The sequence below is a fragment of the Ostrinia nubilalis genome, chromosome 10, assembly GCF_963855985.1.
Source record: "Ostrinia nubilalis chromosome 10, ilOstNubi1.1, whole genome shotgun sequence".
Lineage (NCBI taxonomy): Eukaryota > Metazoa > Arthropoda > Insecta > Lepidoptera > Crambidae > Ostrinia > Ostrinia nubilalis.
The window spans coordinates 10,253,719-10,279,069 of NC_087097.1; the positions used below are offsets into that span (position 1 = coordinate 10,253,719).

Genomic DNA, 25,351 nt, shown 5'->3' on the forward strand with positions numbered 1-25,351 from the left:
CAATGAGTTTTTATAAAATATAAATTAAAATTGACAATATTGATAAGGATTAAAATTTATTAAGAAAAATATATCAGAATTACAAATTGTAGGTATGTTAAAATTTAGAAAAATCAAAATTTTACTCTAAAAATTCTTCATTTTATTTCATCATTTGGATGTGAGACAAATCAAGTCCCTGGAAATTAAAATTTTGAGTGAAACAAAGATACCTACGAATAGAAATTCAAAGAAACATGGACTATCAAACCAACATACGTCGCAAAATGAATAAAGTGGCGTATCACCGGGCAGTCTAAGACCTGTATGTTTTTTCTTTCCTGCATAAAAAAACAAATTAATATTATACGATAGCTTAGACATCTAGCTTATTATCCTAAACACCAGATAGGCTTTTATCGTTTTTTCGCCTTCTTACCGGTGTGTGATGTGGTGCTTTTCATTTGCAATTTTGAAATCACTTTCGACATTCTCAATTCCTCTTGGTATTTTTGGTTTTTGAGTTGGTATTCAGCCACAGACAACGCTGGTCTGGATTTGGCGAACTCTATGCTCCGCAAGGAGACCTCAGTTTTGTGTTCTATCTGGTCTATAGTTTTGACGTAGTCAGACGAGATTTTCCTCGCGACTTTCTTGCCGTGTTGGAGGTTGAGCACTTGTTCGTAAGACACCTCGTCTCGATCAACTTGGATGGAGTGGCGCAAGTACTTATCTCGCGTGTCTTCTTCACTTCTTATTCGAGAATTGGGTGAGAAAGTTAGAAGAATGCTCTTCTGGTGTGTCTCCGAGAATGGTCTGAAACAAAGTTTATGATTAATTTGTTTTGCTTTTAGAGCTCATAGCGCTACAGCGTCGATTAACTGATGTTGGTGAAGCGAACGAAGTCCGTGGGTCGTCGCAGTAGGCGCGTGATAGTTGTGGTGGTACTTTACTGTGAAACTTCAACAAATACACAAACACGTACTTGTAATCCTTCAACGTTGGTCCCTGGTCGTCGTCATAAGTGACGTCATCGTACAACCGCTGCAGCACCGACTGCCGAACCATGTCGGTGTCGGAGTCGATGATGTCGGTGGGACGCACGAAGCCCGTAGGACGTCGCAGCGGGCGCGGGGGTGCCGTGGTGGCCATGGCTGATGGCGCGATTCGGACTTTACTGTACAAAAAATAGGATCGTAGTTACACATACAGTGGGTCTACACAAGTGGCACTTTTTGATCGAATCGAACATCGAATCCGCTGAAACTGCATACAAAAAAATAAGGCTTTTCGTCCATCTTTCGACATAAAAATTGTCACATATGGCATTTTGTCTAAGGCACAATCAAGGGGGGCTGATTGATTGAAATAGTGACGTCAGATTGATCTCGTAGGTCGTGGATCTATTTTCAGCAGTATGCTAAATGTCCTATTATGGAAATGCGATGTAACGGGTGATAACTTTAGCTTATAGTCCAGTCAAATTAGACATGAACCCTGCAATAATTCGCATACAGCTGAAAATTGGTACGAATGTTCGGAGCACCATTATGAATTAACTGTGAAAAGTCCCCATCGATCCGACGTGTGCTAAAAAAAAAATCCAAGGTCAAACTTAAAAAAATCGGGTTTTTGAGATTTTAGTTTTATCACAAAAATATGTATGACAAGGTTTAAGACCATACAATTATCTATCAAAATTGTCTATACACTTTCTCCTAAGAGTCAGCGTTTCTGAGATTCGATGATCCGAAGAGTCAAAAAAGTGTTTTCTTCATAACGGTTTTACACATAAATCCAATGTGATATCGCCTCGTGCCACGACTCAGCATTGTATCATGATGTGTTGTCGACGTCGAATATAAAATGATTAACCTCAATGTCATTTGTCATCTTTAATTGTCGAAAAATGTTTGCAACTTAGACGAAGGACTGCACCGTGAGTTTCTTAGATACGAAGTTTTCGTGTCTATTATGTTTAAGAGCTCTTATATGCACACGTCACTACTCTACTTGTAACTCTATGGTCACTCTTTTAGCCCGGTCAAGTCAGAAAATCCAGGTTATTATAATTCGCATAGAGCTGAAAATTTGTGTGATTGTTGAGAACACCATCCTTAATGAAATGTCAAAAGTCCCCAGCGATCCGTTTGAAAAAAAAAATTACGAAGTCCAAGTTTTTTGCATTTTTCCGCCAAACAGTAAACTTATCATAAGAAATGATAAGAAATAGTAGTAGATCATAAAATAATCTATTAAAATTGTCTTTGCCCCTTTTTCCTAAGAGTCACCGTTTATGTGGTAACGATGCAAAAAGTTGGAGAATTCGCATTCTGTTAACAACTCCAAAAGTCCACAACTTCAACTCTATTAAAATAGTTTTGAATTGAACAGGATAACAAATACATCTTAAAAAAGCCTAATGGGAAAACCTGGTAAAAAAAATTCGCCAAATAACCCTCATAGGTGTTGTGGAAACATGTGCATATAACGAGAACATCAAAACTCACTTTTTGAATCGTTCTACCTCATAATCGGTGACTCTTAGGAAAAAGGGGCAAAGACAATTTTGATAGATAATTTTATGATCTACTATTATTTCTTATCTATTTTTATGATAAATTTACTACTTGGCCAAAAAATGCAAAAAACTTGGGACTACGAGAACTTTTTTTTTAAATGACGGATTGTCGGGGACTTTTGACATTTCATTTAGGATGGTGTTCTTAACATTCACACAAATTTTCAGCTCTATGGGAATTATTATAACCTGGACTGTCTAACTTGGTCGGGCTAAAAGAGTGACCATAGAGTTACAAGTAAAGTAGTGACGTGTGCATATAAGAGCTCTTAAACATAATAGACACGAAAACTTCGTATCTTAGAAACTCACGGTGCAGTCCTTCGTCAAAGTTGCACCCATTTTTCGATAATTAAAGATGACAGACGACATTGAGGTTGATCATTTTATATTCGACGTCGACAACACATCATGATACAATGCTGAGTCGAGGCACGAGGCGATATCACATTGGATTTATGTGTAAGACCGTTATGAAGAAAACACTTTTTTGACTCTTCGGATCATCGTATCTCAGAAACGCTGACTCTTAGGAGAAAGTGTATAGACAATTTTGATAGATAATTGTATGGTCTTAAACCTTGTCATACATATTTTTGTGATAAAACTTACCGTTTGGCTGAAAATCTCAAAAACCCGTATTTTTTAAGTTTGACCTTGAATTTTTTTTAGCACACGTCGGATCGATGGGGACTTTTCACAGTTAATTCATAATGGTGCTCCGAACATTCGTACCAATTTTCAGCTGTATGCGAATTATTGCAGGGTTCATGTCTAATTTGACTGGACTATTAGCTGAAATCGGCGATTTTATTCATTTGTTTACTGACCGAGGCGTGTCAATATCTTCCTCTTCCATGCCCTGTTCAGTTTTGAAAATATGTATTTTCTCTAGATCTTCTGGGCGAACGAATCCAGTCTGTCTTCTTTTAATCTTTGTGTGTACTTCTTTATCGGCAAATGGTATACTAATAGAAACTTTTCTAAAAAAAAACAAATAAAATGCAAAATAAAAAGTGAAAAATAGGTGCCTACAATACGCGAGAATTCATAAAAAAGTAAAGGAAGTAACGCTTTAATTAGATTCGATTAGATGTTTCTCGTCAACTGCATGCTGCATCGATGCGTTGTAGTTAGGCATAATTTCTAATCGCTATTGATAGGGGCTGACTTACTTGTCGTGTGAAGCTTCTCTTTGTCTATAATCTATAGACGCTAATCTGGAAGACAAAATTAGATTTTTTTTTATAAGAGATTTTGTTTATTCCTCGTTAATCTATCTACCTAGTACAGCAGCACTGGGAATATTTACCTGAGTCGCCTCAACTCATCATCAGTTATTAGTTCCGACCTGTAAGACAAAACGTATGTCTAATTTTCCACAAAAAAGGTAATAAAATAATAATATAAATAAGTAAATGTTTACTTTCTAGCGTTTTCGAACAAGTTCAACTTTCCAGCTCCTCTTGCTATCGTTTTAATCACTCCACCCGCAAAGCTCACTCGGTCTACGTTGTTCCTGGTATAAAAAAAACAGTGCTTTATTTATTACTTTACGTATTGAAGGAAAACCATAGAAAAAATAGGAAATAACATACTTTAGATACTGTCTTATTTCTTTCTCGTCGTCCGACTCTAAGGATTGTGCTGAAAAGTTGATTAAATTAAATTAATTTTTGTGTAATCTTTTAATTTTGACAGATTAAGTACATGAGGCACATGAAATAGAGGAAAATATCTTACATGACTCCGATTCACTCTCATTATCAAATTGGAAGTCGAATAATATTTCGGACGGGAACGAAATCTTCATTTGTGTGGGTGTCTTTATGGCAGCATCCGTAACTAAATCGCTTTCCAGACAATAGTGACCTTGTAGGAATCTGTAAAATATACCGTGTATGTGTGAATTAACCGATACTAGCACCAAATTGTTGTCATTTTCAAAACAAGGAACTTCGAGACTAGATTTTTAATTGATTGACCCGACCCAGGAATCGAACCTGTGACCTACTGCATTCAAGATGATTTACCACGCCTATGCGCCTTTAGATCAGATCTCAAGAATCTCATCAGTATACATATTATAATCTTATACTAACTAATTCATTTACTAACTTTTTCAAATCATAAGTAGAATCAACGTCGCCGGGATACGGTACATCGGTCAACGGGATGTAAAAAGGCCTTTGCGGTTTGACTATCAGGCTGAGAGTGGCTGCTATCGACAGGTGCTTGTAAGTCGTTTCTTCAGGCTCGTATTCCTCCACGTCAAACTCGTTGTTCTCATCACTCATCACCTGACTTTTCATGGATTGACTCTGCATGCTCTTAGCGCTTTGAGCAGGTTGGCCCCTAATTTGGCTCTGTTGAGTCTTCACTTGACTTGGCATCTTGGCCTGACTTTGAAGTTGTTTTTCGATTTCTTCCTTTTTGCGCATGAACCTATGAAAATATTACAGCATTAATGAATTAATTTCTTAACGATATAGAGGTTAATACAATAGTGTACCGTTTTGTGGCTCTTAAATTTCCTGCTTCACCCTCTTTCTCCTCCTCCCCTTCACCCAAAAGTTCTTTTGTGAGACGTTCAACCATTTTCAATTCAATTTCCAGGTAAACTCTTTCTATAAGATTCTAGAACAAAAAACATCATGGCTAAATAGAGTTAAGATCTATGTAGGAAAATGACACTAAGGATTTTCAGGTATTGACCTCTATAAGTAGTTCACCCAGTGCATTTAAGTCTTCAATGTGTCCATCGATGTATTCATTTGCGCCTTTATTTATCATGATATCCTGGCATTCCATGTTAAAGATGCCAGCTTTGTAAATTATGATTTCCTCCTTTGGGGATTCGTACCAGGTGGGCACGGCTTCAATCTTTTTTAGAGTTTCATCTCCCTCAATAAGTTGGCCGAACGCCACGTATCTGTAGGCCATCCATGGCGCCGGTTGTAAAATAACGAAGAATTGTGTTGAGCAGTCCATATGTCTGAAATTAATTTTATGTGGAAGGTAAAGCATACATACATTTAGATGACTTCGTTATCATAACTTCGGACTTAGTGGAGCATAATGTCCCCAAAACACAAGTAAAGCGTCACGAAAAGCAGTCGGGTCTAATGCCCCAACACATTAGCCACAAAAGAGACAAAAAGCGATGCTGCTAGAGTTAATGTCATTGCATCGGCGCACAGAGCCTAGCGTTGAAGTGACCATGTTGGTTGATTTTAGCCATCAACAATGTTATTAAAATTTTGTCTATGTAACAGGCACAACGGATAGCAAGCAACCATCATAAAGTAAGAATCAGCTAGAGTAAATTGACATTTTAGTTAGAACAATGAAAATTATAGTTGGTCACCTTCCATCATTAGCCATGCAGAGTACTCCACGTCTATCATGCGGTACGATGAAGTTCTCGCACTCAAGATCGGTGTTCTTCAAGTTAAACCCACCGCCTTGGATCCACCCGTCTTTCACGATGCGGTGTATGGGTGTGCCGCTGTACCCGCCCCTGGTATCTTTGCAGAGACGAAGAAAATTCTCGCTGGTGTATGGCACTATATCCGAATATAGCTAGAATAAAGGAATGGCTGGATGTGACTTTGGATTGTTTACAAGCAGGACTTTTGCTAGACTTGCTCCACGTTGGGCGCCACTGCAAGGTTATATTTTTTGTTCTTACCATAAACACTAACGTCCCAATGTGTTCTTCATTTATCGCTATGTGCATATAAGCACACGATCTCTGCAAACGCAAAGCATAAATAAATAGCTGATCATTGAACGAATTTTTAAACATAACGGACTTGACCTTGCAAATCACTCACCCCAGAGCACCGTATGTAACTGGCAAAGTTTGCTACAGCTTCACTACAATAATCGAGAATCAAGTGATAAATGTATTTAGACTCGATCAACTCCTTCAGTTCCTCCTCACCACCAAGGAATTTGTCGCCAATAAGAACTGCTACCCTCGATTTTAGGCAGTGAGCTAGTCCTCCATGTTGGAGTTTTAAACTTCTCCATACGTCTTCCCATTCTACAGTGTTTACACCTAGAAACACCAACAAAACACATTCAAAAGTGGTAAAGTACTGGGTTCGATTCCTTCCTAGTCTCTGATCATCAAATCTAGTCATACTTTCCGGTTCGTTCCGGTCTCCAGATTGGGGGCCTAGCTAGACTTGCTACAGCGAAAAGATTCATATAGGTCTAGGTATGCCTAATGTCGCTTAAACCACAGCCTAAACTTTGAATTGAAACTTGTGTACCTCTAATAGCTGGGACATCAAACTTTTTCCATCTGTACTTGTGTAAACCTTTGACCAGGTTCACGCAATAGATAAATTCTTTAGTTACTCTATCACCTATCACGGTGAATTGAATTCTCTCTGCATCTGGAACCCTTTCTTTTAGCTTTGGATACTTCGGATTTCTTGCAGAGTTGTGGGCATGCTTAATCCTATGTGAAAGAATATCTTTTATAGTGTTTGCCCAAGGGTGTCTCGATAGTGGTTTTGATTGAAGAGGAGGTTTTAAATTAAATAAACTAGACATTATATAAAAATGTTTGTTCTTCCCTATTTGCTGATTGACATTGTGTAAATTAAAATGTCACGTTTCCATCAAGTATTTTTTTTTTAATTCAAAGTCTATTAACTTCCATACACAGTTTTATTTTTAAGAGAATATTTTAGATTAAATTCCTGTAAATGTTTATTTCGCACCGGGACATTAAAAAAGTTAAGTGTCACTGTCAGACTGACAGTAAATTAATCTGTGGTAAATTTACGTCAGCTCTTAATAGTGCTGTAAACATTATCGACTGTAGTAGAACTATCGATACGCACAAATGACATTGTCAAAATCTTGGTTAGTCAAAATTCATAGTCATCAAAGAAGAAAAACTATCGACTCACCTGTAGCATTCAGCGGGATATGATTGTCATTACATAAAAATAGTGGAGACATGATGACACCAAGATTCTGTGAAGAAGAAAGAACACAAAGCGTGAAAGTTATTAAAAAAAATTAATCGCTCATTGTCAGCGTCTCCCTCCGTAAGTGACTAGTAGCTTTCGCCACATTGATAAATTTTGCCTGATGCTACTTGAATATTTTAAGTTTTGATTTGTTGTATCATAAGTAAGTATCGATATCCACAGCTAAACCTACATAACTTACATCACTACTTGGAACTGTCAATGTCATTACTGTCACTCAAAAACGAATGTGGATTTGTTTAGAAAATCTGGAAAATAAAACTGAATTATCTTCTGGAAATATCACTTTATGTTGTGTTTTTTGTTTATAATTAATTTGTGTGATGTGAAATTTGTTCGCTGGATACAACAGCTTCTTAAATTTTTAACATAAAAATAGATAAAATGGATACAAATTTACCGCAAAGTTTTTCTCTAATTTGTGGGGATTTGTGCAATCAACTTTATGTAAAAGAATATAATAAAAGCAAAGTTAATTCTCTCATTGATGAACTCAATGCTCAACCGTACAAGGGAGAGCTATTTGTCAGGAAACAAGTAAGTTTTATAGGTTATGTCTAAGAGATATTGTGCCAATTTTTTTCCACTTTCAACATAATTTACGTTTTAATTTATTAATTCTAGGATGCAGCGACGTTAGTTACTGCTTTATGTGTAAATATCAAGCCTGAAGATGAATTTCTAGCAGCAAAGACTTCACATTTGATAAATAGCATTCTATCAAAGCAGAATTTACAATTTGATGTAAATTACTTAGAGAAAGTGGTGACATGGTACATTAGTTGTATGAGGAAATGTTCAGACATTGTTTTGCCTGACATTCTACACAATCTTCAATGCATTTTGCAACTAAGCCCACAGTTGGGTCACAAGGTAATTAATTTATGTTGTTATTATGTTTCAATTCTTTGATTACTGAATCTAAAAAATTTTTACTTTATTGAATAGACATTTTGAGTAACTATTCTTTGTCATTTCTTATTCTAACTGATGTCATATCTGATTTTCAGTTTTCAAATACTCTAATTGGACCAGAAGGTATTCTACTAAACCTAATAGACATTGAAAAGAATCAAACACTGAGTACACAAAGCCCGCTACAGAACTGTCTTATTGCTTTAAAGTGCATAACTTGCTGCATATCTGCAGAGGATACTAAAGCAAATGATGGAACTAACACTGTGCCTGTAGAGATCAAGGAACAGATCTCAACTATAGTTGTTAAGTTGCTGATGAAAGGTTCTATTAAGTCTCAAGATGAGTTCTTATATTGTAAGGTAATGGTAACTCTTTTATGTATTATTACGAAAGACAAAAGAATTTAATAGATTTCTTCATTAATTCGTTGGATTTCAGCTAAATGACGTCCACTGTTGGACAAAAGCCTCCCTACAAAGATTTCCACAATGACCGGTCCTATACAAGCCTAAATAGAGTTCTAAATTTAACTTATCTTCCTGTAAATACCCTAAAAAGGTTCAATGTAATAAAAAAAAATGAATTTGTGTTTCAGGTTATTATTGCAGCCCTAAGAGTATTGACTCAACTATACTTTAATGACCAGAAAGTGCCTGTGTCATTACCTGACGTTGTTGGTCTGTGCCGATACTTTATTCTTTATGGTCTGGTGACACAGGGTCCCAAACCAGAGAGAATCATGCCAGCACAGCAAAGCATAGCAACTGCACCTGTAAAAATTCAACCTAAAGGTGGAAAGGTATAACTATTTCCAATCAATAAAAATATATTTCATCATTGAATCTGTATTCTATTGTTGTATACTTAGCTACATTTTATTTTTAACTGATTTAAATGATATCCTTCTTAATGCTCTTTGAAATGATGCCTGAAGTTGGTGCAATAGTAAAATATTAATTTGTGTTTAAAATATGATTTTCAGAAACAAAAAATCAGGAAGCAAAGGAATAACGCCATTGAGAGTCTAAAGAAAGAGATACCAGTATCAGATCACAGTCTCATGAAGGATGTTGATAAGTTCGAAAATAGCTCAGCATACAAACCAGCAAGTAAGAACTACTTGGAGCCACAGAGAGCTAAGAACACTTGGGTGCTTACGAGCGATTCTGACATGTCTGATGTCGAGAATAGCAGAGAGGCTAAGCTTGTAGCATTGAAGTCCAGAGTGAGGCAAAGTGCTTCCAATTTATTATTAGTTTTAGTTAAGGTTTGTTCTTAACTTTTCCCATTAGCTATTTATTTGAACTGTTTGCACTATTTAATTGCAACTTGTACAGTAGTGAACTTAATTGCGGTTGGCATCCTCTACCAGTCAACCACAGGTCAAGCCATAATGTCTGATTATTGTGTCTACATTACTGAAACTAAGGTTGCTTCAACTAATAATATAAATTGATAATTTAGTGTTTTGTCATTGTTCTGAGAACTATTTTATCTTTGCTTTATAATTTAAAATATGTATTCCATTGTAGGTAACAGAAAGAAAAGACATGTTTGGCTACTGGTGGGCGTTATTGCCTGATTCACCAAATACCGACAACTGGTCCTCTGACGATGGTGCTAAGAAGACCCTGGCGTATTGCGCGGTCATTGACCCCATCGCTAATAGCAGGGCCAGTGTGTTGAGTGTCATACTGGCACTTCTCTCTGGTTCTAGAGTTTATTTATCCCAGGCAGAAAGCAGGTAAAGACTAATTTTGAACACCGATAGAGCTACTCCGAAACGCTATTTACGTAGTTTCGGGTCTATCTGTCACTATCGCTCATGCTGGCATCTCGCTGTGCGTGAGTGGGATGGCAACATTCGAAACTTTCAATAACGTTTTTCGGAATAATCCTGCTTATGGTAAAAAACAGGTTTATCTCCTTCATTAATTAGTGTTCAATATCAATGCTATATTACAAAAAGAGATATAGTATTTTGTATAGTTTATACCTACGTCTTTTGCATTCTTCCACAGCAAAAGGGAAACCAAGTCGTTCATACCATTCTCGGTATCTCTTGGCTACGTTATCACATGCATGCACAAAGTGTTGGTAAGCATACTGGACAGCGAAAGAAGCCACGCCGTTATCATAGTAGCCCTGAAATGTTGCGCTGCTTTGGTGCAGTCGACTCCGTACCATAAAATGCAAGAAGGTCTGATCAGTGAGCTAGTACGCGCGACAAGGAAGTTTTTAGTGCGTAAAGGTAAGAAGAAATACTTGAGACTTGTCACGGCATGGCATCGTTCCTTAGGACGATGTCACGGCGTGAATCACTTTGTATTGCATACGACCAGGGCCACACCGTGAGTTTAAGGGGCCCTGGGCTAATACTCTAAGGGGCTCACCTACTATATTACTCTTTCGCATTATCGTCTATCTTTGACTTTGACTTGACTTAACTAGGGGCCCCTTGAATCCACGGGGCCCTGGGCTGAAGCCCAAAAAGCTATTGTAGATCCGGCCCTGCACACGACACGATGTCGCGTCGGATTCGATGTGGTTGAGCCCTATGGTAATAAAGGATGTCAGAACCTACATCATGCTAAAACGAAAAAGTATTCGAGTTTGAGAATAGCGCCGTATTGCAATGACGTGAGACCTATCAGTAATAATAATCAGAGCGCGCCGCTTATCGTGTCAACTGAAGCACCAAACTATGTTTCTTGTGTTTCAGACATCACATTGCAAGTAGGAGCTCTCATTACCATGGGGTGCGTTCTATCCATCGACCCCAAAGTAGATGAGTTACTCAAAGCAATACAAAAAGACTCCATCCCTGTCAAGGCGAAGCCTGAAGTAAACCAGAGTATAGTCAACGAAGACTGCGATGACTTTGAAGAAGGATATTCTGATGATGAAATGTTTGCTGAAAACCAATTGGATAGTCTAAATAACGAGTTTGATGAAGCAAAAAGTTCCAGCTTCAAGTCTTGGATTTTGGACATTTGTTTCAAGAATATGGGCTGGGTTTTGAAAGGGAAAGAAATGACGGTATGTCCTAAGTCCTTTCTAAAAACGCTACACTTACTTACTACAAACTACATATTATTTATAAAATGCCCAAATAAATGTTAGTGAAGTCTAATTAATTTGTCGTCGGAGACTCGAAATATTATTTGTTCAAACTCTTGGTAAAATCTCAGCAGCGATCTGCAAATATTTTGCTGTTCTCATAAAAATAAGACTACTTTTATGAAAGCAAAATATTTTATTAAATCAGCCTTGTGATCATTGCCATACGAACGAAATATCTATCTTTCATTCTTATTCCAGAAATGTAAACCAGCAGCGATACCAGTGATCCTAGAGTCTCTCCAAGTGCTATCTGCTATAGCATTCCACCACGCTGGTGACGTGCTGACCAGTCACTTAGCACCGCTGACGGACTTGCTGTGCGAGATGCTGAGACACGAACACCAAGACGTGGTGGTTTATACCGCGAAGATGATCAGCGTGATGGGTGACGCTTTACAAAAATTAGGTACGTGTGAAATCCTGGTGGTTTTTAACATTTTGCTTTTTATTTGAATGTATACTGCAGTATTGTCGAAGTCAGGTTATGTTCAAAGCTTATTGGAACTTTTTATTGCTTTATACAAACTCATTTTATTTTTGCAAGTACCTAGGTTTTTAAAAAGCACTTTTACACGTCCCAGTATTAACCCTACCACTACTTCGGGACAATAAATGAGCCAGTGTTGAGAAGAAGCAGCGCAAGAAACTCAAGTCACTATTGTCTGCCTTCACCTTTCTCTAAAAGTAATTTTCTCCTTGCACGTAAAATGTTCGAGACGAGATGTTGAGATTCGAGTCGAATTTATTTTATTTAGAAATAGACGCAGTTATTTTTCTTTTTATTTTGGGCTGTAATAATCACAAAACTGCAACTGGGAACTGTATTAACTGTCCTAACTCGAGAAAACGAGATATGGTATAGGTTTCTGGTAATATGGTAAAAACCCGACCAGGGTAGGCCGTTGCCCTTTTACTTGTTTATAACTAAACTTGTATTTGTGATTCCAGAACAAACCGACCAGCCACCTCCCCTGAACCAATGTGTGAGCATGTGGCAGGCGCTGCTTACGCCGTTATCATCCGTAATTCAGAGCCACGAAACGTCGCCCGCTAAGGCCATTGTTTGCGACTGCATCGCCAACATTGGAGAAAGGTCCTTCAAGGAACTGCCGGTATGTTTATATTGTCTGGCTAATTATGGCAAATATTTGCAGTGCTTTTTCTATTGTGTGGGCTTTGTTTTGACCCTAGTTGGCACAACTCTTGTGCCGAACTTCATGAGCAGCCATAGTGACTAATATGATGCAATGGCAAGTGAGGTTAGTGAGGTGTTAGTATAAAAATCAACCTAGCATCTTGGTGGCTGGGAGACAAAAATATGATATGACTCTCTAAAACTGCATGCTGTCATCGATAAAACATTTTGGAAAGCCAATTTTATCCAAGTTTTTTATTTCCACACAGAGGCGACTTCAAGTGCTATGCTGCACCTTACTCGTTGGTTCGTATGGCGACGAGGAGCCGAATGTACGCGCGGCCGCTGTGCGAGCGCTAGCTATGACGGTGATGTACAGGACTCTTAGAGAAGTAAGTAGCATTTAATTATGTAAAAACAGTCAAAAAACCCTTTTCTTTACGTTACCGCAACTGTAAACAAATCGCTAAAATATTTTAAAACATGCATATGACTTCTAATGTATGACAACAATTTGCGTCACAAAAAAGTGACGACCGAGATGCTAAACATTTCTCCATGGACTTTGGCTAGAACTGGAATAAACTAGCAGCAAATATTTGATAGTGTAAATTGATTTGATATCATTTGTCAACTGTGGAAAACCGGGCCATATGATCCATGTTACCTTTGTATTAACGTAGGTAGGGGAACCTGTTGTACCTTGGACAGAGTTGTACCTAAATCAATAGGGATGATGACTGGGTAATGAAATCGAAATTCTATTTAGTCCGTCAGATAGATAATTAGAAAATATTAGACTCATATTTTTTATTTTTTTTTTCATAATCAAATAATTACAGTATAGCCTGACCAGGAACATAAAAACCCTGGCATAGAGGCGCGTCAATTGCATTTGATAGTGCAACACTGAGTACAGTCGCACCTGTGTTAAATTAATAGGCTAACTTTATGTATCAGGATTCAGGATTACGGGCTAATTTGATATTTTCATAAATTAACGAAAAAATATTATTATAGGTAACCTGGTTTAAATAAATTAAATGAAACCATCAATCGAGTTAGTAGGATTTATTTTATTATTCATCAATAATCAAATTCAGAACTTGAATATTCAACTGCAATGTCTGCTCATGAACGCTTCAAACTCGGTACATCTTTCCCAATTCCATAAAATTCAACACTTAGAAAGTGACAAAAAACTTTAAAATAGGTAGTTGAAACAAACCACAGCTAATTTTCATAGTGGACTGTACTATACGATAAACATGTCAGTCAATTTGACAACCTTTGTCGAAAACATTATTCAATGAAAATATTGTCCGAACCCTTAGTATTTCTCTTCGACAAATAGTCCAGTCAAATTAGACATGAACCCTGCAATAATTCGCATACAGCTGAAAATTGGTACGAATGTTCGGAGCACCATTATGAATTAACTGTGAAAAGTCCCCATCGATCCGACGTGTGCTAAAAAAAAAATTCAAGGTCAAACTTAAAAAATACGGGTTTTTGAGATTTTCAGCCAAACGGTAAGTTTTATCACAAAAATATGTATGACAAGGTTTAAGACCATACAATTATCTATCAAAATTGTCTATACACTTTCTCCTAAGAGTCAGCGTTTCTGAGATTCGATGATCCGAAGAGTCAAAAAAGTGTTTTCTTCATAACGGTCTTACACATAAATCCAATGTGCTATCGCCTCGTGCCACGACTCAGCATTGTATCGTGATGTGTTGTCGACGTCGAATATAAAATAATCAACCTCAATGTCGTCTGTTATCTTTAATTATCGAAAAATGGGTGCAACTTTGACGAAGGACTGCACCGTAAGTTTCTAAGATACGAAGTTTTCGTGTCTATTATGTTTAAGAGCTCTTATATGCACACGTCACTACTCTACTTGTAACTCTATGGTCACTCTTTTAGCCCGACCAAGTTAGACAGTCCAGGTTATAATAATTCACATAGAGCTGAAAATTTGTGTGAATGTTAAGAACACCATCCTAAATGAAATGTCAAAAGTCCCCGACGATCCGTCATTTAAAAAAAAAGTTTTCGAAGTCCCAAGTTTTTTGCATTTTTTGGCCAAGTAGTAAATTTATCATAAAAATAGATAAGAAAAAATAGTAGATCATAAAATTATCTATTAAAATTGTCTTTACCCCTTTTTCCTAAGCGTCACCGATTGTGAGGTAGAACGATTCAAAAAGTTAGTTTTGATGTTCTCGTTATATGCACATGTTTCCACAACACCTATGAGGGTTATTTGGCGTATTTTTTTTACCAGGTTTCCCCAGTAGGCCTTTTTTAAGATGTATTTGTTATCCTGTTCAATTCAAAACTATTTTAATAGAGTTGAAGTTGTGGACTTTTGGAGTAGTTAACAGAATGCGAATTCTCCAACTTTTTGCATCGTTACCACATAAACGGTGACTCTTAGGAAAAAGGGGCAAAGACAATTTTAATAGATAATTTTATGATCTACTACTATTTCTTATCATTTCTTATGATAAGTTTTCTGTTTGGCGGTAAAATGCAAAAAACTTGGACTTCGTAAATTTTTTTTTCAAATGACGGATTGCTGGGGACTTTTGACATTTCATTAAGGATGGTGTTCTCAACAATCACACAAATTTTCAGCTCTATGCGAATTATTATAACCTGGATTTTCTGACTTGACCGGGCTAAAAGAGTGACCATAGAGTTACAAGTAGAGTAGTGACGTGTGCATATAAGAGCTCTTAAACATAATAGACACGAAAACTTCGTATCTTAGAAACTCACGGTGCAGTCCTTCGTCTAAGTTGCAAACATTTTTCGACAATTAAAGATGACAAATGGCATTGAGGTTAATCATTTTATATTCGACGTCGACAACACATCATGATACAATGCTGAGTCGTGGCACGAGGCGATATCACATTGGATTTATGTGTAAGACCGTTATGAAGAAAACACTTTTTTGACTCTTCGGATCATCGAATCTCAGAAACGCTGACTCTTAGGAGAAAGTGTATAGACAATTTTGATAGATAATTGTATGGTCTTAAACCTTTTCATACATGTTTTTGTGATAAAACTTACCGTTTGGCTGAAAATCTCAAAAACCCGTATTTTTTAAGTTTGACCTTGAATTTTTTTTTTAGCACACGTCGGATCGATGGGGACTTTTCACAGTTAATTCATAATGGTGCTCCGAACATTCGTACCAATTTTCAGCTGTATGCGAATTATTGCAGGGTTCATGTCTAATTTGACTGGACTAAAATACTTTAACACATTGTGAATCACTTTTCTTTCACGACTATAAAAATATTTTAGCAATTTAATTCACAAAATCAATTGCGCACATTTAAAATAAAGTTTGTTTACACTTTGACAGCAATAGACTGACATGCAAGGTGACATGTCAATGAAGTTTTCAGTTACTGTTGCCATTAAAAGAAATTAGTACCATTAGATTTCCGCAACATGGCGAGGGTTTTTATGTTCCTGGTCAGGCTATATTAGGTATATTGAGTTGAAATGTCGCGTGACGTCACTTTTGAGTAAAAATTCTACTCAAGCGTGACGTATCGCGCCATTTCTACTCGATGTAGCACTGTTATTATTTAATTATGAAAGAAAATAAAAAATATGGGTCTAATATTTTCTAATTATCTGTCTGACAGACAAATAATTAAATTTTGCCATCTAGCCTATTGTACCTACTCGTAAATCTGTTATTTTTCCTTGGCCTCCCATCTTTTAGGTATTAACTAGTACAGGGTAAACATTTTCATTGAAAAAATAATGTTTGGTTTGTTACAGGATATTAATTTTGTAAGTGACTGCGGGGAATATATCATCAGAGCACTGTCAGAGTCTTCTCTGGTCGTCCGGACTAAAGGAGCGTGGGCTTTGGGCAACCTTAGCGATGCGCTCGTTCTAAACATGTAAGTATCCATATAATAATGTTGATATATTCTACTTCAAGGTCTATTTAGGAATCAGCTAAGGGTTTCCAAATTATGTACTTGTACCTAGAAATGAGGTTTTAAGGCATATTTTCCATACAAATTCTTCTTCTTAAAGTATTATAAGCACCAAGAGTAATTTCTTGATTAAGTATAATATTTTCAAACACATCACACAATGTATATTACGTTTTTGTTGCAAAATCGCACCTTTCACAATTACATAAGGTGCCACAATCCTTACTTTGATGTGCCATCGTCTTCATCGGTAGCTCTATCTTAAGTTTACACAAGCTTATGAAATCACTATTTTTCTCAATCCAATCATTATTACGCGGAGCTGATCCTAATAACGCAACTTATTTCAACAAAACTAATTGCGTCAATATTATTTTATATCCGTGGAATATTTCAATCTTCTGATACAGGGAGGACCCCGAAACAGAGCGTATAGACGAGGAACTGTTGTGCCGACTGCTAGAGGTCAGCGTGAAGTGTGCAGCGGATAACGATAAGGTTTGACCTGTGTTTTTTATTTGCGATTGTGAAGTATGAATGGCGAGTTATTTTTGGATAGTAACTATCAACGGAAAATTTATGTCAGGAGGTGGATAAGTCTTTACGGTAAAATAGCTTAAGGCCGGGTAGCAGAGAAAATGGCGAAAATGAGGTTTTCATTTTTCATTTTTGAGGTACTAAACAGTAAAATTAAAGGCTAAGATTTTTATTGGGCATAGTTGAGGATATTTTCTAGGGCTATTAACGGATGGAAACACGATTTGATGAAGTTGACTCGATAGAATAAATTCCCAAAGTTACCTCTATTCGTTTTCTATTAATTTATGGTTTTATTTTTAAAATAAGCGATTTGAGATTCTAAATCTTTTACTAAACTAAAGTTCAGAAATAACTTGAGGGCTTTTAACGGATGAAATTTTTATATTGAGTCTTATTTAGTTACTATGTTAAAAAATGTGGAAAAAATCGTCCATGACGGCTTGGACAATCTCAATCAGTCGCGCGGTGGCGCTTACGGAGGACGGACGCGTGTCAGTTTTTTGGCCGTGACAGTTCGCGATTTGTCAATATTTTTGACAATAATGACTTTGATGAGTCACAGTATAATAATATCAGTGTTACTGGAGAAAGCTTAAATTCAATTCAATTTTGTCTACCTATTGAAATTTAAATCGTTCGCATCCTTTTAAACGAAGACTCTACTCATGATACATAGTACATTCCTCAAATATGAGACAAAACCAATGAGTTTAATTACATTTTAATAATACCTACATACAATCGTCTTACACTCTTTAGAAGAGCACACTGACACAAATAAATAATAAAAAATACTGTCTAAGGTCTGTAGCTAAAGGTCTAAGCTGTAAGATAGAAGAATCTTCTAGCCAAAAAGATGGCAGATGCAGCAGATGTCAACGGATTTAAAACTGGAGTTCATATGACTCCTTGTAGACTTGAGTCTCTAGAGCGTCCCTTCCTCCACCATGCGTAAAAGTTTTCCAAAAATACTGTCTGAGGTCTGTAATAAAAGTCTAAACTGCAAGATAGAAGAATCTTTTAGCCAAAAACATGGCAGATGCAGCATATATCAACGGATTTAAGACTGGACTGGCACCACCTTGCAATGTCATCCTCTCATTGTTATCTGTAATGTAAATTATTTTTAAAATGTATTTAAAAAATAAAATGTTCGTTTTATTATTTCAATAATCTGACCTCTCAACTCAACTACACTACACAAACACCTTTGTTCGCAACTGTACTGACGAAACCTCGATATTATACCGTTCATTTAAGATGGCAAGCTTTCTGCTGCGGTAATGCACTCCAGGTAACCGTGTGTGATGCTTATTGCTCATAGTGATTTTCGATACAGAGCCCCGTACATACGTTATACATAAATTATGGAAAGAAAACACCCAGACCAATACAAACAAATATGTATGCAATTTTAGTATGATATTTTTATTTATTAATAAACAAAAAGACTGAACAAAATTGATGCGTGTACTGATTAATGTAATTAACCACATGCAAAGCTTTGTGAATTGCAACAACTATAATTTATTATCCAAGCTCTAAATAATCGCTACTACGAGTAACTGATCATAAAATGTTTTTCCAATCGCTCAAGCTCCCGAGGATCTACCGATAGGTCGGGTGACGTAATCTTGAAATTCTTTTAGCCAGCGCGGAACTTCCGGAAGGTCGGGTGACGCCACGGCCCACGCCTCTTTGAACCGTGTTTACTTTGGCAGTTATATTCTATGTTTATTCGATTCTAAAATATATTCCCAAAAACTTTGAAAGTTGTTTTAATTTGTATCACTTGGATATGATTTGTATTAGAAAGTGCTGTGAGTGTGACGCTTGAACGGAAGGAAGTCAACCTAACCTAACCAACTGCGTATTTCTATACTGTGTAGCCGCGAGAGCTCTTTGGCGCGCTGTCTTCGGCGAAGTATTGCGCGCGCAGATTTTGACAGCGCGAAATACCTACTTTAGCAGAAATACCAAGCCTTAAACTTAAAATAAAAAAAGTTCATTTTTTTTTGCATTTAGGCCTTTAAACCCATCACAGGGTCCCTGTAAGTGCAAATACAAAAATTTTAACTTTATTTCACTCAACATAGATCAGAAACCAATGATAATTTTCATTGGGTTGTGCCTTATGAAAGGAACCATTATGCTTATCGATGCTTCCACGTTCTAACTTAGCGATTTTTATACCATTTTCTAGATACGTTACCTAGATCGTCATCGATTTATAATACAATACACATCCAAATGAGACTCACATGTGGTGCATCAGTAACAGAATGTTACACTATGTTGTAATATGGTTTTCGTATGATTTTCCCCCATTGTAACTTCAGAGAAAGGTGCAATATCAAGTTGCATTTTCCTCTGAATCTAATCACGAGCATCCGCCAATGAACAAATAAATTGACATTTTGTTTATAAATTATTCAGTAGTTGATGGGATCAATATAACTTAGCCTGGAAACTGATAACTTGCTACGGAATGTGTTGTAGGCACGTGTCTGTGATAAAGCAAAATTAATGAAGCGTGTACATAGCCATAACAAATCACATAAATTCATAGACTTTAAATACTTGACTTAAAGTTTTAAATTGCTTGGCAATATTTCAGCTTGTTTAAGTATCTAACAATGTAAATAATGAGATGCACGGGACTTAAATAGGATTTCGCAATGTTACCGTAATGCTGTCAGTTACTGAAGACTAATTGTGGTTATAATGAAATGACTCACTGTTATCAAATTGTAAATAATGGTGATCTCCCATACTGACATTACGTGATAGTGATTGTTTTATTAAAAAAAAATGTTAGACTCAAAACATTTGTCAGTAAAGAGAGAGAGAGAGAGAGAGACTAAGGGAGTGATGAAGACAGAGAAAAGTAATGCTTTTTTTTTCTTTTGAATTTTATTATCTAAAAAATTTTAAATAATCTAGAGGAAATAAGAAAAAATGCATACAATAACCTCTAGCTAGACAAAAGATAAGTCACTCTTATTCATATCTTTAGATGCATGCAGCGCGGTTGAAACGTCAGGCATGTAAAAGGTAAATTAGTCCTAGAATGACCGAATATATCTCTGCTTTGACGTAACATCTAACCAAAACAAAATAAAATAAAATGTATTCTGAGGTAAAATAACTTCTTACAGGTCAAAATGAGCGCAACCCGAGGTCTAGGGAACTTTCTTCGCCTCGTCAGAGATTACACAGTACAGTCTCATCCACAAATGAAGACGCTAAGCGAGTCGGCCATAGACAAGCTACTGGACTGTGCGTGTAAAGTCTCCAATATGAAGGTGCGGTGGAACGCTTGCTATGCTATGGGAAATGCGATGAAAAACGAGTATTTGTTTACGGGATTCAGCGGGTGGCAGGTAATTATACCTATCTTCTATATATATAAAAATGAAACCCGTTTTCCGTTGTCACGACATAACATGAAAACGGCTTGACCGATTTGGCTGATTTTTTTTTGTAGTTTTCTAATACTCTGTACAAGGTTTTTACGGAAAAAAATATAAAGAAAATCTCTACGCTAAGGCGGTACGAAGTTCGCCGGGTCAGCTAGTACATATTATAAAAGCGTAAGTGATTCTGTCTATCTGTTACGCTTTCACAACTAAACCACTGAACCGATATTGATGAAATTTTGTATAGAGATGATCCGTCTGCTCGTTTGCCTCCTGTCACATAAAAAAAATAGAGATGATTTGAAATCGGGAAAGGTCATAGGATAGCTTTTTCCCCGTTTTTGATAAAGTTTTTCTGTGACAGACAAACTTTGGAGATTCTTCTTCTTTTCAACTGAAAGACGTCCACTGTTGGACAAAGGTATCAAAGATCAACGGTATCAAAAAGGTACAACGACCGGTCCTGCGCTGTCCGCATCCAGGTGCTTTCCTGGACCAGAGATTACCTCTAGCATTTACATTTTATTTCAATAGCTAAATACGGCAAATAACTTCTTTTCATAGAAATGTAAATAAGTTATTTGTTGTAAATCCCATTTTATCTTTCTTAAGTCTATAATTCCTAAATGGGGTTTTTGACTGAGACTTACCTATATCGTTTTCCTTCCTTATCATGTTTTCCAAGGTCGCCACTTTATTTGAATAATACCTACGATCATATAATTTTATTGTCAGTCAGGTACATATTTTTATGAGTCTTTTTACATCAGGTTCTTGTTACTTACCTATCTTGGATAAATACAAAACAAATACAAGGAATCCCTTGTGACTTCACCAGACAATGTTGATAACCATTATCTTTAAAAGTCATTTAAAAGTAATTTATTTTCTGAAAATAAGTTTTTATCCAACGCTTTTACACCTTCCAAATAACTTAACCCTACTGCTTCTATCTACCCCATTAGCTCCGGTAATTTTAAGCGTTAATTTAATGCATATTAAACAGTTTTAAACCTTATTTCCCTCAGAGTAAGGTGTTCCCAAAACTATGTGGTCTAAGTCAAGACTGCAAGAACCTAAAGGTTCGCATAAACGCCGCGGTGGCGCTGCGAGCGCCCGCTTTGCGACCCCACTATGGCGACCACTTTGCGGCGGTGTGGAGGGGGGTCATGGCCGCCATGGAAAACGCTGCCAATGTAGACGACTTCACCGAATATAAACATAAAGACAACCTCATTGAACAGGTAAAGATTACTATACTATACTTAGATTAGGTATTTATACTGAACTAGCTAGACCCGCGAATTAGTACGCGTGAAAATAGTTCTAATAATATTTCCCATTTTTGGGACATTTTCCTTTACTGCTCCGCGCCTATTAGCTATAGGGTGATGTTATTATAGCCTAAAGCCTTCCTCGATAAATGGGCTATCCAACACAAAAATAATTTTTCATACCGGACCAGTAGTTCCTGAGATAAATGCACGTTCAAGAAAACAAACTTATATTATTAAAAAAAATACTGTTAAACTTTAAAATGTAAGGCTAAAAGTCCTTACACACCCTTTATTATAACAATGTAAATTACACGTCGCATTCGTTACAGAATAGCATAGTTTTTCAATTTGCTAAGGCGACTAAATAAAATGTTTCGCCATATTCATTAGCATGACAATGTTAAAAAATCAATCGCTTAATGTGTAACAAATGAAAAACTCGTGATTAATACACACGTTCTTCAGAATAATTTTCTAAAAGCTAGCTCAAATGTATGAAAAATTTAAGGCATTTTTAAGATATTTAATTTTATTCTCAAATAACGCTGTTTTTGCGTGACGGTGTTCCGATGAAATTAATAGTATTTAGGTCTAGCGCTTAAGTCAGTTAAAGCCTGAAGTATGGGAGAGGCACGGGAGGGAGTTTTTGAGACTTCAAACGTCAGCGACACTTCGGATTTGTATGCTCTGTCTCGTCATAACATGTCATTGTCACCTAAACCTATAGCATATACAGTACCCGGCATTAAATATTGCATCGACCTTTGGAAAGAGAATCGGTTTATTTCGGCTCGTAGAGCGTTATCTCTGTCGCACAATAACTATACGATTGACAAAACGTCATTGATAAAACATTATTCAATGAAAATATTGTCCGAACCCTTAGTATTTCTCTTCGACAAATACTTTAACACATTGTGAACCACTTTTCTTTCACGACTATAAAAAGTTTTTAGCAATTTAATTCACAAAATCAATTGCACACATTTAAAATAAAGTTTGTTTACACTTTGACAAAACGTCCATTGTCAGTCGTTGTTCAAGTGCGACAGTGATAACGCTCTACGAAACCGAAATTAGCCGATTGTCTCTTTCTAAAGGTCAAAGTATGTACAGTTCATGCAACTCACGAAGGTGAGCTTTACTTGTGTGTGTACGTGTACTACATGCACATAATGATAGTGTAATGTCTATCAAAACTTGAAAAAAACGAACAGTAGCGAGCCACCACACATGTAAAGCTCACTCGCCTTCGTGAATGAGGGCTATCGTTTTAGCACTCACCAGTTAGCGCCACTGTAGAGTAAGGTCCTGTCACTTGCTAGTAGCGAAGACAGTGGCGCCAACTTGTGAGCGCTAAAGTGGTAGGAGGACTATCGTATTTGCACTTATCAAGATGGCGCCACTGTAGAGTAAGGTCCTGTCAATCGCCAGGGGTGCCAACTGTTAAGTATAAAAACGATAGCCCTCATTGCAACAACTATACATATTTTTGTGTCTTTTGTTTCAGTTATGCGTAACCCTAGCGCACTTATGCTGCTTACTCACTCAGTCGGATCTCAACGATATACTGGACCCCTTAGTATTTCATTACGACTGTGCCAAATCTCTCTTCACCCAGTTATGCCACAAGTTGCCTCCAGAAAACGCGTCCTGCCTCAAAATACTGCAAGCGGCGAAGTATGTGACAGTTGATTTGACAGCGTCAAACGATACGCAGTCTCAGTCGTTGGCTATGTTACAGGATATATTCATTTGGGATATGTAAATAGAATTTTATTGTCATTATACAGATGACAGCACATCATGCTAAGGCACCCAGACTACAGAATTTTAGTCGGCCGATAGTTTGATCGGCTTCCAATTTGTATGAAGAATCGGCGGACACCAAATCGGTGTAATTTGCGCACTTCCATACATGTTCATAATGATTAGAGTAGGTAGGCGCACACCGTTGATTTTTAGTTGGCCGATAGTTGTGCCCGATTTTAAATTGTATGAAGAATCGGCCAAATCGAATCGGCGTAGTGTGCGCACTCCCATACATGCCCATACTGATCAACTGCCCGACTAAACTATCGGCCGACGAAAAATCAACGGTGTGCGCCTACTCTAACAACCCGACCCTACTATCGACTAAGGCCGAGTTGCACCACCTAACTTTGACCGTAACTATGACGATAACCGGTGTTTTTGTATTGAGTTTGACAGATTTTTGACGTTTGTCAAAGTTAAAGTAAGATGGTGCAACCCAGCCTTAAACTCTAGTCTGCGTGGTCTCTAAATACTGTATCATCGTACTTATTTAGTTGTCACAGGTGCTATTTTGCAATAAAAGTATATTCTGATGTACTGTCGACTGTAGGTACGTAGTTTTAAAATGAATGAATCTATGACTATTTATTTTTCATGAATAATATTTTATAACTGCTTAGATAATGTAGATGCACAAATCGATAAGATTGTATTTCTTCCATTGATCTCTTTGAATGATTGCTTATTATTACTCTTGATAATGAATAAAGAATTATAACGTCACAACAGCATAGTAGGTAAACATGCCATTAGACAATACTCTGTACGCACGGTCATTGTCGTGTAAAACAATTGCACGCGCGTAGTTGTAGCGTTTTTGGCATGATACGAATTTATTTTGAGCGTTATCTTATCGATTACGTTCAATCGTGAACTCGGGCAATGCCGATGAAAAATAAAATCGAGTTTTACGCCGATTTACCGGTAACGCCGATTTACCGGCCATAAGTGCCACTTGTGGTCTAAACTGAATAAATACTTTTGATTTTGATTTTGAAATCGTTTGCATATTTTGATGAAGTTATGAAATTTTGCTGCTAATTGAATTAATTTAAACAGGTTTTAACGCGATACGCGGATAGGTAATATTGAAATATTACCTGTATTTTCCTGACATTTCGACCGGGTTGCATCGGCAGTCGTCACAGACTGTCAAAACCTGTTTAAATTAATTCAATTATGCAATGCGAAAGTTTAAAATTATTTTTTGCTGCCATTTAGTAAAGACTTATTTAAAAATATTTAGTTCCAATGTTTCTGAATCAATAAATTGTCGAAGCCACAGCACTTTTTCATGGCATATTAATGTATCTCTTAAATTATCATAATATTTTCAAAGTATTCTCTCCTTATAAAGGCGAAGGGATAAAACATTGACGCTTTCTTCTTCTTTATTTATTGTATTAATATAAGATATCAATTTTATTTATGTAATTTTTACACATTTTTATGTTTTAAGTAGTTATCAATAAAATAATTTAGTGATATACAAATGGGTTTTATTCCATGTCATCTATTTTGAAATATACTAGGAAGGTAAGATCAGTAGTTGATTGTATCGGGGACCCCACA

At 36.7% G+C, this 25,351-nt stretch overlaps 2 protein-coding genes across 3 annotated transcripts; one reads left to right on the forward strand and one right to left on the reverse strand.

Moving 5' to 3' along the window:
* Positions 1-37: 37 nt before the first annotated feature.
* On the reverse strand, positions 38-7,179 carry LOC135075173 (uncharacterized). 2 transcript variants are annotated; one of them, XM_063969531.1, is made up of 17 exons: positions 6,841-7,179; positions 6,397-6,623; positions 6,252-6,314; positions 5,928-6,142; positions 5,276-5,555; positions 5,073-5,197; positions 4,679-5,005; positions 4,304-4,443; positions 4,159-4,207; positions 3,987-4,079; positions 3,873-3,911; positions 3,736-3,780; positions 3,391-3,543; positions 965-1,156; positions 419-795; positions 259-320; positions 38-178 (listed from the first exon to the last, which is right to left on the reverse strand). In XM_063969531.1, the coding sequence occupies exons 1-17, from the start codon at positions 7,124-7,126 to the stop codon at positions 143-145; spliced, it is 2,709 nt and encodes a 902-aa protein (XP_063825601.1). In that variant the 5' UTR covers positions 7,127-7,179; the 3' UTR covers positions 38-142. The 2 variants fall into 2 exon arrangements, with proteins under 2 accessions (XP_063825601.1, XP_063825602.1); XM_063969532.1 differs by lacking the exon at positions 259-320.
* Positions 7,180-7,774: 595 nt separating this feature from the next.
* LOC135075171 (HEAT repeat-containing protein 6) lies at positions 7,775-25,253 on the forward strand. The gene is made up of 16 exons (XM_063969529.1): positions 7,775-8,109; positions 8,197-8,445; positions 8,583-8,849; positions 9,086-9,289; positions 9,473-9,757; positions 10,023-10,234; positions 10,512-10,741; positions 11,213-11,529; positions 11,812-12,019; positions 12,562-12,725; positions 13,018-13,140; positions 16,565-16,689; positions 17,139-17,226; positions 20,427-20,651; positions 21,716-21,931; positions 23,475-25,253. Exons 1-16 carry the CDS (start codon positions 7,957-7,959, stop codon positions 23,730-23,732), a joined length of 3,324 nt encoding a protein of 1,107 aa, XP_063825599.1. The 5' UTR covers positions 7,775-7,956; the 3' UTR covers positions 23,733-25,253.
* The last annotated feature ends 98 nt before the right edge of the window (positions 25,254-25,351 follow it).